Source organism: Gekko japonicus, unplaced genomic scaffold (assembly GCF_001447785.1).
Source record: "Gekko japonicus isolate JY-2015 unplaced genomic scaffold, Gekko_japonicus_V1.1 scaffold32, whole genome shotgun sequence".
NCBI lineage: Eukaryota > Metazoa > Chordata > Lepidosauria > Squamata > Gekkonidae > Gekko > Gekko japonicus.
Genome location: NW_015167527.1, coordinates 2,635,923 through 2,648,380, shown reverse-complemented (window position 1 = coordinate 2,648,380; position 12,458 = coordinate 2,635,923). Strand labels below are relative to the sequence as shown.

Below are 12,458 nucleotides of genomic sequence, written 5' to 3'. Positions count from 1 at the left end.
ATAATAATAATGGAAGATAACAGTGAATTTTGATAGTAATTATTTTGTATATCCTTCTATGAATATAGTTTCAGATGGTAGCTGTGTTGGTCTGCAGTAGAGCAGCTAAATTTGAATCCAGTAGCACATTAGAGACCCACAAGATTTTCAAGGTATCAGCTTTTGAGGGTCAGAGCTCCCTTCATCAGATCTGCTTTGACTCTCAAAAACTTATACCCCTGAAAAAAATTTGGTCTCTAAGGAGCTACTGCACTCAAATCTAATTATTTTGTGCATTTGGGATCTATACAGTCTCAAGGTTATATGTAGTAATTTATATCTCTATAGTGTATTTTGAAATTTGTAGCTATACTGATTTTGGTGGCTCTGTTACTGTCTAATTTAGCAACAGGCTCCTTGGGGAGAGGCAAGACGTAAAAGGTGCGTGTCCGTTTTCCGTTTGCATGATCTAACTGGTGGAAGAGCCACTTGGAAAAAGGCTCCTTAAGCTGCAGAAAGCTGCTTACTGATGAGCAGAGACATAAGATAGATGTCATTATCATTCACATAATACAATGTAATCTTTTGGTTCTGATCAAATTAATGGTCAAGTCTTTTTAGCTGCTTGGTCTGTGTTATCTGTTTCCCCAGGTTTTGAGAGAAAGTATGGTATTTTCAGTGTGTATCTTATTTCTATCCAGTTTTTGTTATTTCTTCCTTGCATTGGTTTTGGGATCCTACTGCTACTTCCATTATATATATTTTTAATTTTATTGCTCATTTTCTTATTAGATTTTTATGTCTTCTAATCAACTGTTAAAGTTCCTTTTTAGAAGTCCTCTTGATAGCAACATCATCAGACACAGGATAAACATTTTAAATAATACTTACAGAGTTGCCTGTTAATCACTTGATGCCTTTAGCTTGCCTACCTAGTGGACAAGTAATTAACTTACTTCAGAGTTAGCTGTATAGTAAATTAAATCTCCTTTCATGTATCTAGTTTCTTATGGATCTACTTTGATAGCAGAAAGCTACCAGATTCCAACTATTTGTTATGTTTAAAAACAGGTTGGTCTGTTAATGCAGATTCAAAGGACATTCTGGGAAGAATGAATCTTCATCCTTAGGGGACTGATTGGCAGCAGATACTCATCTTAAAAAGTAGGTCAGCCAGCCCTGTTGACTCAGCTACCCTTTCCTAAGCCAACTTTATCTTTATCATCCTCTTCTGCTGGAGCCGGGTCTCAGAAATTTCCAGGCCTCCAGGTCAGACTGCAGAAGAGTGAAGGACAACCTGCTGACAAAATGGCTTTATCCCAATTGTAAACTGGACATGGGCTGGTCATCATTGTCGGTATCGCTAGACCTTCCAGCTTCCTTTGATGACCATTCCAGGCTTGTTCATAAGTTGGAGAATGGAGTTGTTGTTAGATGAATGGCTGTTCAGTTGTTTTGGTCCTTTTAAAGTTGTGTGATCAAATACACAGTTTCAACTGGGGTAGGGCAGAATTAATTAGATGGACCGTGTTTTGTGGGATGCTTTAGGGTTCCATTTTGTCATTATGCATTTTAATGTTTTTATGCGGCTTCTGGGTGAAATTACCTGAAGCTTTAGTGTTAGACATCATCACTATGCAGATGATACCTAGCTCTACATTTCATTATCGAACTTCCCTAATGAGTCTGTCCTGGTTCTGAACCAGAATTTTGAGGGTATCATTAATTGGCTGAAGGAGAACAAGCTACTGGCAAGCAATCGAGCCATTTAAAATAGTTAAGGTGTATTTCCTAACAACATCTTACCTATTTTAAAAGGGCTTGACTGGCTGGCCAGTTTGTCCGTTCAATGTAGGTGCTGGTTATGACCTTTAAAGCCCTATATGATCTTAGAACTCATGCATCTAAAGGGCTGTCTCTCCTCATATGGCCTTGTGCCATATCTATTGCTCTATTGCTATCTTCTGATTGTTTCCTCATACTTTTTCTGTGTTGCTCCCTCTTTACTGAACAGACTCCCTGAGAAGGTAAGGGATTATGGTCCTTGGAAACTTTTTGAAGTTCCTATAAGGCTGCTTTATTCACCAGAACTTTTGATGGGGTAAAAATTATGTGTTTTGTTGTGTTTTATTGCTTTGTGAGGAAATCTGTGAGTTTGTTGGTGTTTGATGCTGTAATTATTTATTGTAAGCTATCTTGAGCCATGGGGAAAACAGGATATACATGTTTTAATAAATAAATCAAGCCAGTTCTGAAGGATTTCCATGTGTTTTTTTCCCTATAACCCCTCTGAAGGTAGTACAGCTTGGTATAGTGGTTAAGTACGCAGACTGTAATCTGGGAGAACTGGGTTTGATTCCCCGCTCCTCTACTTGCAGCTGTTGGATGACCTTGGGCAAGCCATAGTTCTGTCAGAGCTGTTCTTGAAAGAGCAGTCCTTGAAAGAGCTCTCTCACCCACACCTACCTCACAGAGTGTCTATTGTGGGGAGGGGAAGAGAAAGGAGTTTGTAAGCTGCTCTGAGACTCCGAGTGAAGGGTGGGGTATAAATCCAATCCCTCCTCCTCCTCCTCCTTCTTGTATTCCAGTGTTCTCAAATGGAGAAATGGAAGATATCACTCCATTCTCATGCCCCATCTCTTCAGTTCCCACAAAGGCCTGTTGAAACACCTGCAGGATTCACCTCCCCTTATCTTCAGGTTTTCAGTTAGTGGGGCTACATGTTAGACCTTTGCTTTTCCAGCTCCATTCACTGGTGTTAGCTCATATGAATGGCTTCAGTGCTTCTGCATCTCAACCTGGTGGACATTCACCACAGAGGTGACATCCTGCCCATATGCTAATTTCCTGTGGAGCTTGCAAGAGTTTCAATAATCTAGGAATTTAAAGGAGCTGACAGTCTTCAACCCCCCATTGAGACTGTGAATCATTTTGATGGGCAGGTGACATCTTTGTGCTTGAGCAATTGTCAGTGATCAGTTTTGGGAAAGATCCAGAGGAGTTAGCCGTGTTAGTCTGTTGCTGCAAAACAGTAAAAAGCCCAATAGCACCATTAAAACTAACAAACTCATTTGTAGCATATGCTCATGAGAAACACAGCTCTCTTCGTCAGATGCAGTTTTGAGAAAAAGGAACAGATGTTTTCATACCTTTCAGAGACAAAGAATTTCAGTGTCCATTACTTGCTGGTTTGTTTTCCCTTTTCTCTATCTGCCCTCTTTTATCCCCTTGAGAGGAATGAGATTTAGACTTTCCTTACCTGCTTGGGAATGAATTATCATCAACTCCTCTGAACGTCTTTTGCCTTGTAAACCCAACAAGGTTGCTGTGTCAGTTGTGACTTGACAGCAAAACAAATATATATATTTTTGCCAGACCTGGATTGCTCAGGCTAGCCCAATCTTGGAAGCTAAGCAGGGTCAGCCTTGGTGAGTATTTTGATGGGGGGGGGGCACCAAAGAATACCAGGGTCACTACATGGAGGGAAGCAATGGCAAACCACCTCTGAACATCTCTTGCCTTGAAAAACTTTTGGGGTCACCATAAATTTGCTGCAACTTGATGGCAAAAAGACAAAAAAAGCACATGTACCTTACATTTTGCTGTAGCAACCCTGATATTCTTTGGTGATTTCAATATCAAAATATTTGGAAATCAAGTTAAAATTCATAACACTGAAAATAATACACTCTTTATTAAACACATTATAACATATTAATTGTTGCCCAAATTATTTATATTAAAACCGTCTTGAAAATGTTATGTCTACAGTATATATAGGAGTTGTTATGATCTAATGCTGTAGAATGTCTTGTGTAAAAATGTTCAGACTATACATTAGGAGTTTTTCCCAGTGTTTCGTAAAATGTCCGAGTATCTGAACACTTTAACTTGTTTGATCTCATGGCTGTCAATCTGCCATGTGTGTTTGATAAATCTTTTAGCGAAACCAAGAATTTTGGGTTTTAAAAGATTGGTTGTTAAATACCTCCCTTTGCAGTAAACCCTAAGTGCCTGGAGGGCTCTTCTGAGCCCGGCTATGGAGTAATATTGCATAGTTGTATTGTCTGCATATAATAGTATGAAGATTGGTCTATTTGTCATATTGGGCAGATGGAAGATGGGATTGGATAAGTTTTGTACCATGGAGTTCTCTGGTTTACAAAAGGAGCCAGGTTAAATAATACCTTTTGTGATATTCCCCTCCAAGAACATATTACTTTTGGCTGGGTTGGGGGGGGAGGGGTCTTCTGTTCCTTGGAGGGGAATTGAAAAGACTTCCTTGGTTCTCAGCAGAATTTAGTATCAGGTGGACACCCAAATGGTAAGGTGATGCATGGGGGCAGGGGGCAGCTGAGGATCCAAGAGGGTAGGTTGTGACACACCCAACTCCAACAGTTGTCCAAGAGCCATTATCTCCAGCTTTCCTCCACCATGATCCTCTCTCCCAGAGCAATAGAAATATCCTCCATCATCATCATGGAAACTGTGGAGGATTCATCTCTAGCTGTATTTTCATTGTCCGTAAATGTCTTGCTCAGCTCCCAGAAGCTGACAGCCATAAAGCCTTAGGTGACAGAATGGAAATGCTTATATACCAACTTATATTTTCTCCTTAACAAGGCTTCTGTGTACTTACATGCTTTTTAAACCTACAATGCTCAGGAATCAATGTCTCTTCTGTAAGAGTCCACATAGCAGTAACCACGTTCATAGCCAATTATTGTTTTCCAGCCTTTCTGCATTTGCCTGCTTCTTTGGATTTTCTCAGTGTTCGAGTCGAGGTAATTTAAGTCCACAGCAAAACAGCATCCAAATAACCTGGGGCAACAGCAGGCTGAAACTGGGCTGACCACTGAAGGGAGGTAATGTAATGAATGGGGAAAAAACAGAATAAAAAGAAAGTTGAACTCGATTTTAGTGCAAAATGGATTTATAAAAAGGTTGAATTCAGTTTTAGTGCTGAATTGCTTGGAGGACACTGTGGTGAACATGGATTAAAAGGAGAGTGCATAAAGGGCCAGAGTTTGGGCAGGGAGGGGGGGGTCTTAGTAGGGATGGGACCGCCCCTCCAGCTGTAGTTCTCCAGGGGAACTGAACTCTGTAGTATGGAGATCAGATCTTCCAGGAGAAGTCCAGACCACACATTGAGTTTGGTAACCCTACTGCAAACTCATCTATGAAAAATAGTTTGGCATGAAGCAGATAGATTTGGGGGGGGGATGCAAGCAGAAAGTGCTTTAGGAAGCAAGCACTGTTTTATTAACTAGTTTGTGGATGGTGGTAAAAGATATTATTTAAATAAAATGATCTGTCTGTGAAATTAATTTGTGTTAATTAAGTGACTTCTGAGTACTTCTGGAAATGACAACAGCTATGCTGGAAGCAGTTATTTTTAGAAGGCTTCATAGAATCCAGCTGACTCATCTATTAAGGATTTAACAATGAATCAATAGCTCAGTTTATGACAGTTTACTGAACACAGGATTGTATATAATGACTTGAAGTACTCTAGTCTTAATTTATCTCAAATTCAATAAATGCAGTTTCTTCAGGTGAAGAGTCCCCCTACTTTATTATTTATTTCTTTACCGAATTTATAGCCCGCCTTTCTGCTCTTATCAGGACCACCAAGGCAGATAAGATTCCCCTCTTTATTTATTTTATTTTATTTTATTTATTTACAGAATTTATACTCTGCCTTTCTGCTTATCGGGGGGCCACCATGGTAGATACAAAATTTAAAACCTAATAAAATATGTCTTAAAAACCATTTAAACAAATGGGCAGGAAAGAGGGATCACTGAGGGAATGCCAGACAAAACAAAAAGATTTAGCTGCTTGTGGAAGATGGTGACAGAAGGGAACAGGCAAGTCTTCCTGGGGAGAGAGTTCCAGAGTTGTGGTGCCTTATCTGAGTAGACCCTCTCCTGGGTTGCCATCTGTCTAATCTCACAAGGTGGGGACACTCAAAGCAGGGCCTTGGCAGATGAATTTAGTGGTCGGGTAGCTTTGTAAGAGGGTAGGCTTCAAGTATTCTGGTCCCAAGCCGTAGAGAGCTTCAGAGGTCAACACCAGTACTTGGAAGTGTGCCCAGAAACAAATTGGGAGCCAGTATAGATGGGTCATGGCCCTCAGCATAGGCGTAATCTTTGTGGGGGCGGCGGGGCTTCAGCCCCCGCCGAAATTTTCAGGAAGCTGCTCAGCCTCCCCCGGGAGCCACCCTTGCTTCTAGCAAAGCAATGCCTCTGGCCCAGCCCCAGCCCCCCCCGGGAAATAGGAAAGTCTACACCCTTGGATGCAAGACATGGGCAAGGCTGTTAACTATAGAACATCTTGGGGGTCACTGATTTATAGCATTGCCATAAATTGGAACTGACTTGATGGCACTTAACACACAGAGACACAGATGAGCCAAGCCTAGAGTGATATGGTCCCTATGACCCACTCCAGTCAGCATCCTGGCTACAGCATTCTGCACCAATCGAAGTTTCCAAATACTTGCCAAGGGCACCCCATGTAGCATGCATTGCACTAATTTAATCTAGATGTAACCAGGGCAGGCACTACAGGTGCCAGATCTTTTCTGCTCAGGAAAGGCTTCTGCTGGATAACCAGTTGAAGCTTGTAAAAGGCTCTGTCCACATAGGGGGACAAACCCTTCTCTGTTCCTGCTACCTCTCAAAGTATTGAGAATACCCATCTGACCCTGGGGATTTGTACTCATTCAGTGCAGCCTCTCAACTACCTCTCTGTCCATGTGAACCAGCAGCCCAGATGCTGTGACTTGCCTACTACCATCTCTAGATGAGCCTGTTCTCTTCTTCAGGGAAACAACTGAGGCAAAATAGGCATTGAGACATTCTCTCTGTCCTCTATCAGAGTTTCTCAATTTTGACCTAACAGTGGGCCCATCGCCTCTTTTATCTTGCGTTTGCTCCTCATATTTGAAGAAGATTTTCTTGTTGTATCAAGCCTCCCTTGCCAGCTTTAGCTTGCTGTGCGCTTTGGCCTCTCTGATGGCTGACCTACAGTGTCTAGAACTGCAGATACTCTTCTTGAGAGGTATGTCCTTGCCTCCATTTCTTGAACATTTTCTAGTTCTCTGTTCATCCACATTGGCTTCTTGGATACCCTACCGTGTTTCCTTCTTGTTGGAATACTGATGGCTTGAGCTTGCAAGAGCTCTTGTTTTAGGAGAACCCACCCTTCACTTGCTCCTTTCCCTTCCAGCAGTCTTGCCCATGGAATGATTCTCATCATACCTGAGTTTATTAAAGTCTGCCTTACTGATAGTTGATAGTTCAAGGGCCTCCATCTGAATCAACTTTGCCAAAGATCACTTGGTAATGGGTTGATGTAGGTGGAAAACTTTTCCTATAAGAAAAGATCATAGCTCCCCCATGATAGCCTGGTAATTTGCTATCCTTAGGTTCAGAGCCAAAGAAGAATAGGCCTTTCAGCTGAGAGCATCAGTCTTTTCCCCCTCTCTATCAGCAGGTGTAGAGTGGGAGCCATATCTCTGTTTCACCTGCATTTCTTAAGGAACAAGAGAGGAAAGGGTAGAGTGTGTGAAGAGAAATGGGGAGACTTCTTGCTGTACCGTGTACATAGAATCGTAGAATCACAGAGTTGGAAGGGGCCATTCAGAACATCTAGCCCAACCCCGTGCTCAATGTGGACCAGCCTACAGTATCCCTGACAAGTGTTTATACAGACGTTGCTTAAAGACTGCCAATAAGGTGCAGTTCACCACCTCCCTAGGCAACTGATTCCGCTGTTGCACATCTCATACTGTAAAAACGTTTTTCCTAATATCCAGCTGGTAGCTTCCTGCCCTTAATTTAAACCAATTATTGCAAGTCCTATCCTCTGCTGCCAACAGGAACAGCTCCCTGCCCTCCTCTGACAGCCCTTCAAATACTCAAAGAGAGCAATCCCCCCCCCCCAACCTCCTCTTCTCCAGACTGAACATTCCCAAGTCCCTCAGCCTTTCCTCCCAGGGCTTGGTTTCCAGGCCCCTGATCATCCTCATCGCTCTCCTCTGCACCCTCTTGGCCATACTTGGCTTAATATTGATCAACAGGCAAGAGATGATAGATGGGGTGAAGGTGATGGGGACCTTAGGAGGAAGTGACCATGTCCTGCTAGAATTCATTTTGCTGTGTGGACTTCAGTAAGACTGTAGAAGGGCAGATGTTACCCCAATTTTCAAAGCTTTTGACAGGGTTCCCCATGGTGTTTTTATGGGTAAACGAAAGTACTGTGGACTGTACTGTACAAAAGATGGATAGGGAACTGGTTGGAGAACTGCATTCAGAGTAGTTGTCAATGGCATTTCATCTGAATGGGTGTCCACTGGGGTGCCACAGGGCTCAGTTCTGGGCCCAGTATTTTTCAATATTTTTATAAATTATCTGGATGAGGGTGTGGAGGGGCTACTCATTAAATCTGGAGATGACACCAAACTGGGATACATAAGACACACCATATCTTAGAACTGTAACCTGCCTAGATGGGAGAATCATTTGTGTAGCCGAGATGATAATTTTTTTTAATATGACATTGAAATCTCATTAAGAAGAGCAAGTATAAGATGAAATAAAGGTTTTAGCATTAGTAACACTAATGAGTGATTTGTGAATTTAATTTCTTCCTCTACCACTACCTCAAGTATTATATTACATATTATACACATAATGTTATGTAGAATAACTCAGTTTTGCAGTGTGGCCATGAAGAAAAATATTATCAAAAGAATTTATGTGTGTTTTTGAGTACATTATCCTGAGAAAACATATTGATGAATCCTTCCCACTTTAAAATTTACCACTGGTGGTTTTTGACCCTCAGAAGCACTTAATTAGAGGCTCTGATTTGGTAAAGCTGCATGCCACAGAATTAACTGATCATAATTGGTCTTAAATGTTTCTGATGGTTTATAGCAACCTGTCAGAGTGGTATGGCAAGCAATAAGTAAGGAATTTTGGCAAGCAGGACTTACTTTGACCCCTTCATGCACACCATTTGTTAGAATCTGATCATTGTCCATGCAGAAAAGAATGTGAAGGAGAGATGTATAATACAAACTAATATTCTGAAATAAAACTTTGCATTACAATCCCAGTTGAAGCAAGAGCTGCTTTTAAGTAGGGTTGCCAAGTCTGAATCTCGCCGCAGCGGGGGACTCCTGGCTGGCGGCTGGAGTGCACGCATGACGTGCACATCGGGGTGGGGTTCCCCCGGGGCCTGATCTGCCAGCGGCGGGGAACGGGCCTCTGGGGCGGGGATTTCCCCGCCCCCCTGGGGGGACTTGGCAAGCCTACTTTTAAGTCTCACAATTTTGAGTAATGTATGTCTTATTCAGGATGGCAGTGTGCAGTGTTGCAACTATGCATAAATCATGCTGCCTTGGATGATGATGATGATAATAATAATAATACTTTCCATTTATTAATCACTTTCCCCAGTGGGCTCAAAGCAATGTACAGTTACTCAGTATAGACAAGGGACTAACAATGTTTGTAGGGGATAGGGAAGACAACATATATTCATTTTTAATTGCACGCGCCGTCACTGCCCGGTATAGACCTCTTCTGGCTTGGCTCCGTCGTTTTCCGCAGGGCTGCTTGTTGGCCAGGCTTCAGGACCCGTATGTCAATCGCCACACTGCCACCGCCTGGCCGGAACATCCATTGCAGGGATTCTTTTGTAGCCGAGAAGCTGTTTCGCCTTCCAAGCCTCCACCAGGACATCCGACCGTCAGCTAACACCCTCCCACAAGGGAGATTGGCGTGCCCACTCTCTCTAAGGAGTGGTTCCCATTTTATCTACTTGCCGAAGCTTTCGAATCGCTGGGTGGACGATGAGCTGGGGACAACAGTCTGGCTGCTCACACCAGCACGGGGCTTGAACCACCACAGTTCAGATGTTAAGACAGTGGGATATACCCACTGTGCCAAGCACAGTCTGATCCTAGATGTTAACTATAGGAAGGAGGTTTCTGTTTCCTGAATTATTAAATTCCTGAATTAAATAGCAATAAATACATCAGTATCTCCCATGCTATTTATGGCTCAATTTTGAGAATGTGTTTTTTTCCGAATTACAGGTTGGGTGGGACTATATCAGCATACAAAATAGTGCCCGATGAAATAGAAGAAATTAAGGTACAGTAGACTTTTCTTTGATATTTATTGTATTTTTGTTGTTGTTGAAAAACTTTTGCTGTGTTGCAACGTTCATTTTTATTCATGCTGGAATACACAGTGATGATTTCACTGCTAAATTTAAAAAGTGCCTCTTTCAGTGGCTAACATGACAACTGGAGTAATCTGCATAATTAATTAACATAATGAACATTTGCTTTTGTCCTTTCTATTCATGTGTTTAAGTCCTCTTTTACAAAGAAGTTTGAATAATTATTTCAACTGTGTTTCTGTAAAGTCAGAAAAGTTTGAGTCAACCTGGAAAGTAATACACAGGCTTTTCTATCCCATTTTGTTTTTAACCAGTTTCTTCATTTATGCTATTAAGTATTTAGTTAAACAATAAATAGCATCTTTGGGTTGTCACAGCTTTGCAGAAACAGTTTTTCATCTGCTTTCCAACAACTTCATGTGATTGGGGGACCCCTCAGAATGCCTTGCAATGTGAGAGATGCAGTGAGGAGGGAGACTTGGTAGGAATTATTCTCCCTCTCTTCAGCTCCAGGAAACCTATCTTTTGTTCATGAGACTATCATGGAAGAGGGAAGGAGAATGATTCCTGCTGAGTCTCTTGCTCTCCATAGCCCCCACACCATATGACATTCTATCCTGTAGGGTTCCCAGATCCTCAGCAGTAGCTTTTCAGGGGGTGCAGTAGTCTGCTGGTGAGGAGGAAACTGATGAAAATGTAGTTCAGTCAAGTTGCAGTGTTGATGTAACTTTGAATCCAACCCTAAGACTACTTTAGTCTACATCAGATATCCTAAAAAAGCAAGCCAGTAGCTCCTTGTCAGCTGACTGGCTAGCAAAGTGCTGAGTGCTAAGCTCATCTCAGGTGAATGCATCACAGCTGCATCCCCTTCGATTATTATTTATTTACATTGTTTATAGTCCACCTTTCTCATTAAGACTCAAGGTGGATTAAACAGTGTAAGTCAATACAGTCAACAGGATAGGAAATCCAATAAACAATGCAGTAGTTTATGGCAATGGTTGCTCTAGTAGACAGTCTCCATACTTTATTGATATTGCCTGACCTCTTGGCAGCCTTTACATGAGTAACCTCTCACTGCTGTTGGAGCATTTGGAGACTTGAATTGTCATCAGAGAGGGAGCACTTGAATGGTTCAAGTCCTTTTGTGACCATGTGTCACAGGGGCCCTTGCTTCTTGCTGACTTCCTCTCAGACGCCACTGTGCCCCAGCATGTGCCTTCTTTTCTTGGGGAGAAAGACAAGAGTTGTCTCAGTCGCAAGTAGGGAGAGGGATTACATCACTATCCCTCCATCAGCTCCCTGGGCTCAGCCAGCCTCACCGGTTACTCTCTCTGGGGTCTAGGGCTGGAGCCTCAAGTTTTTCTCCTTGGCTGTCTCCTGGGGCCCTTATTTATACCCCTTCCCTTCCTTGATCTCCACCTCTTCCCGCCCCCGCCCCCAGTATAACTGCATGGACACCATGCCGGCATCTCCCAGCTAACCCTGCCCCTCTGCTGGCTCTGCTGCTGGGTCTCTGGCTGGGGATGCTGAGCCGGTGGGAGGCTACTGCCTGAGCCCGCTGGCCAGTATCTTGTCCTCATCCTCCCCCAGCCACCAGCCCTTTGAACTCTGTGGAGACTGGCACAGTAGTCCTCATTCTAGTATTCAAGAATCAATATCTGGGGAGATCCTGGAACCAGTTGCTGAGCAATAGAGGCTCAGAATGTCTCCTGATTTTCCTGCTCCTGTGGGTTATATTCTTGTGCATGCCCTCTTCCTGTGTTTGATGTTCCTCCTTTACCTGATATACGTTCTTCTCCTTCTCCTGTTGCCCTCTCAAGAGTGCTTCATGCCTTCTGTCCATGAAATCTTCACCATGAGCAGAATCCATTGTAGAATGTCAGTTAAGATGTTTTTGTTTCCAGTCCTTTAATCTGTAGGTGAAAAAAACTCTTTGGGAGTTGTTATAAATTCTGTTATTACTAAACTGTCATATACAGTCATTGTTTTTCTGTCTAAATATTCTTCAATAATCAGTGGAAGAAGTATAAGAAAATTGTGTAATGTTCCTTGTATGAATTCAGTTTCTACAGTGGCACATTAATGATGATAAAGCTAACACTTCATTCTCCAGTTAGCAAAGAAAGGTTTGTTTCAAAATAAATAAGCATTAAACTGTGTGTCTCATATTTTGGTGAGTTCATGAGGATGCTTCAAGGAAAATGGAATTTATTCTTGAGAAACGTTCTACTATGCATTTGCAAAAACTGAAAAAAGGCAGAAAAAGAATTGTATTG

The 12,458-nt window shown here is 42.3% G+C and overlaps 1 protein-coding gene across 1 annotated transcript in view; it reads left to right on the top strand.

Moving 5' to 3' along the window:
• The window catches only part of GPHN (gephyrin), a 406,541-nt gene that overhangs the window by 51,594 nt on the left and 342,489 nt on the right, over positions 1-12,458 (top strand). Inside the window, exon 3 of the mRNA XM_015413285.1 lies at positions 10,091-10,148. Within this exon, the coding sequence (XP_015268771.1) occupies positions 10,091-10,148 (58 nt within the window). The remainder of the gene's footprint in view (positions 1-10,090; positions 10,149-12,458) is intronic.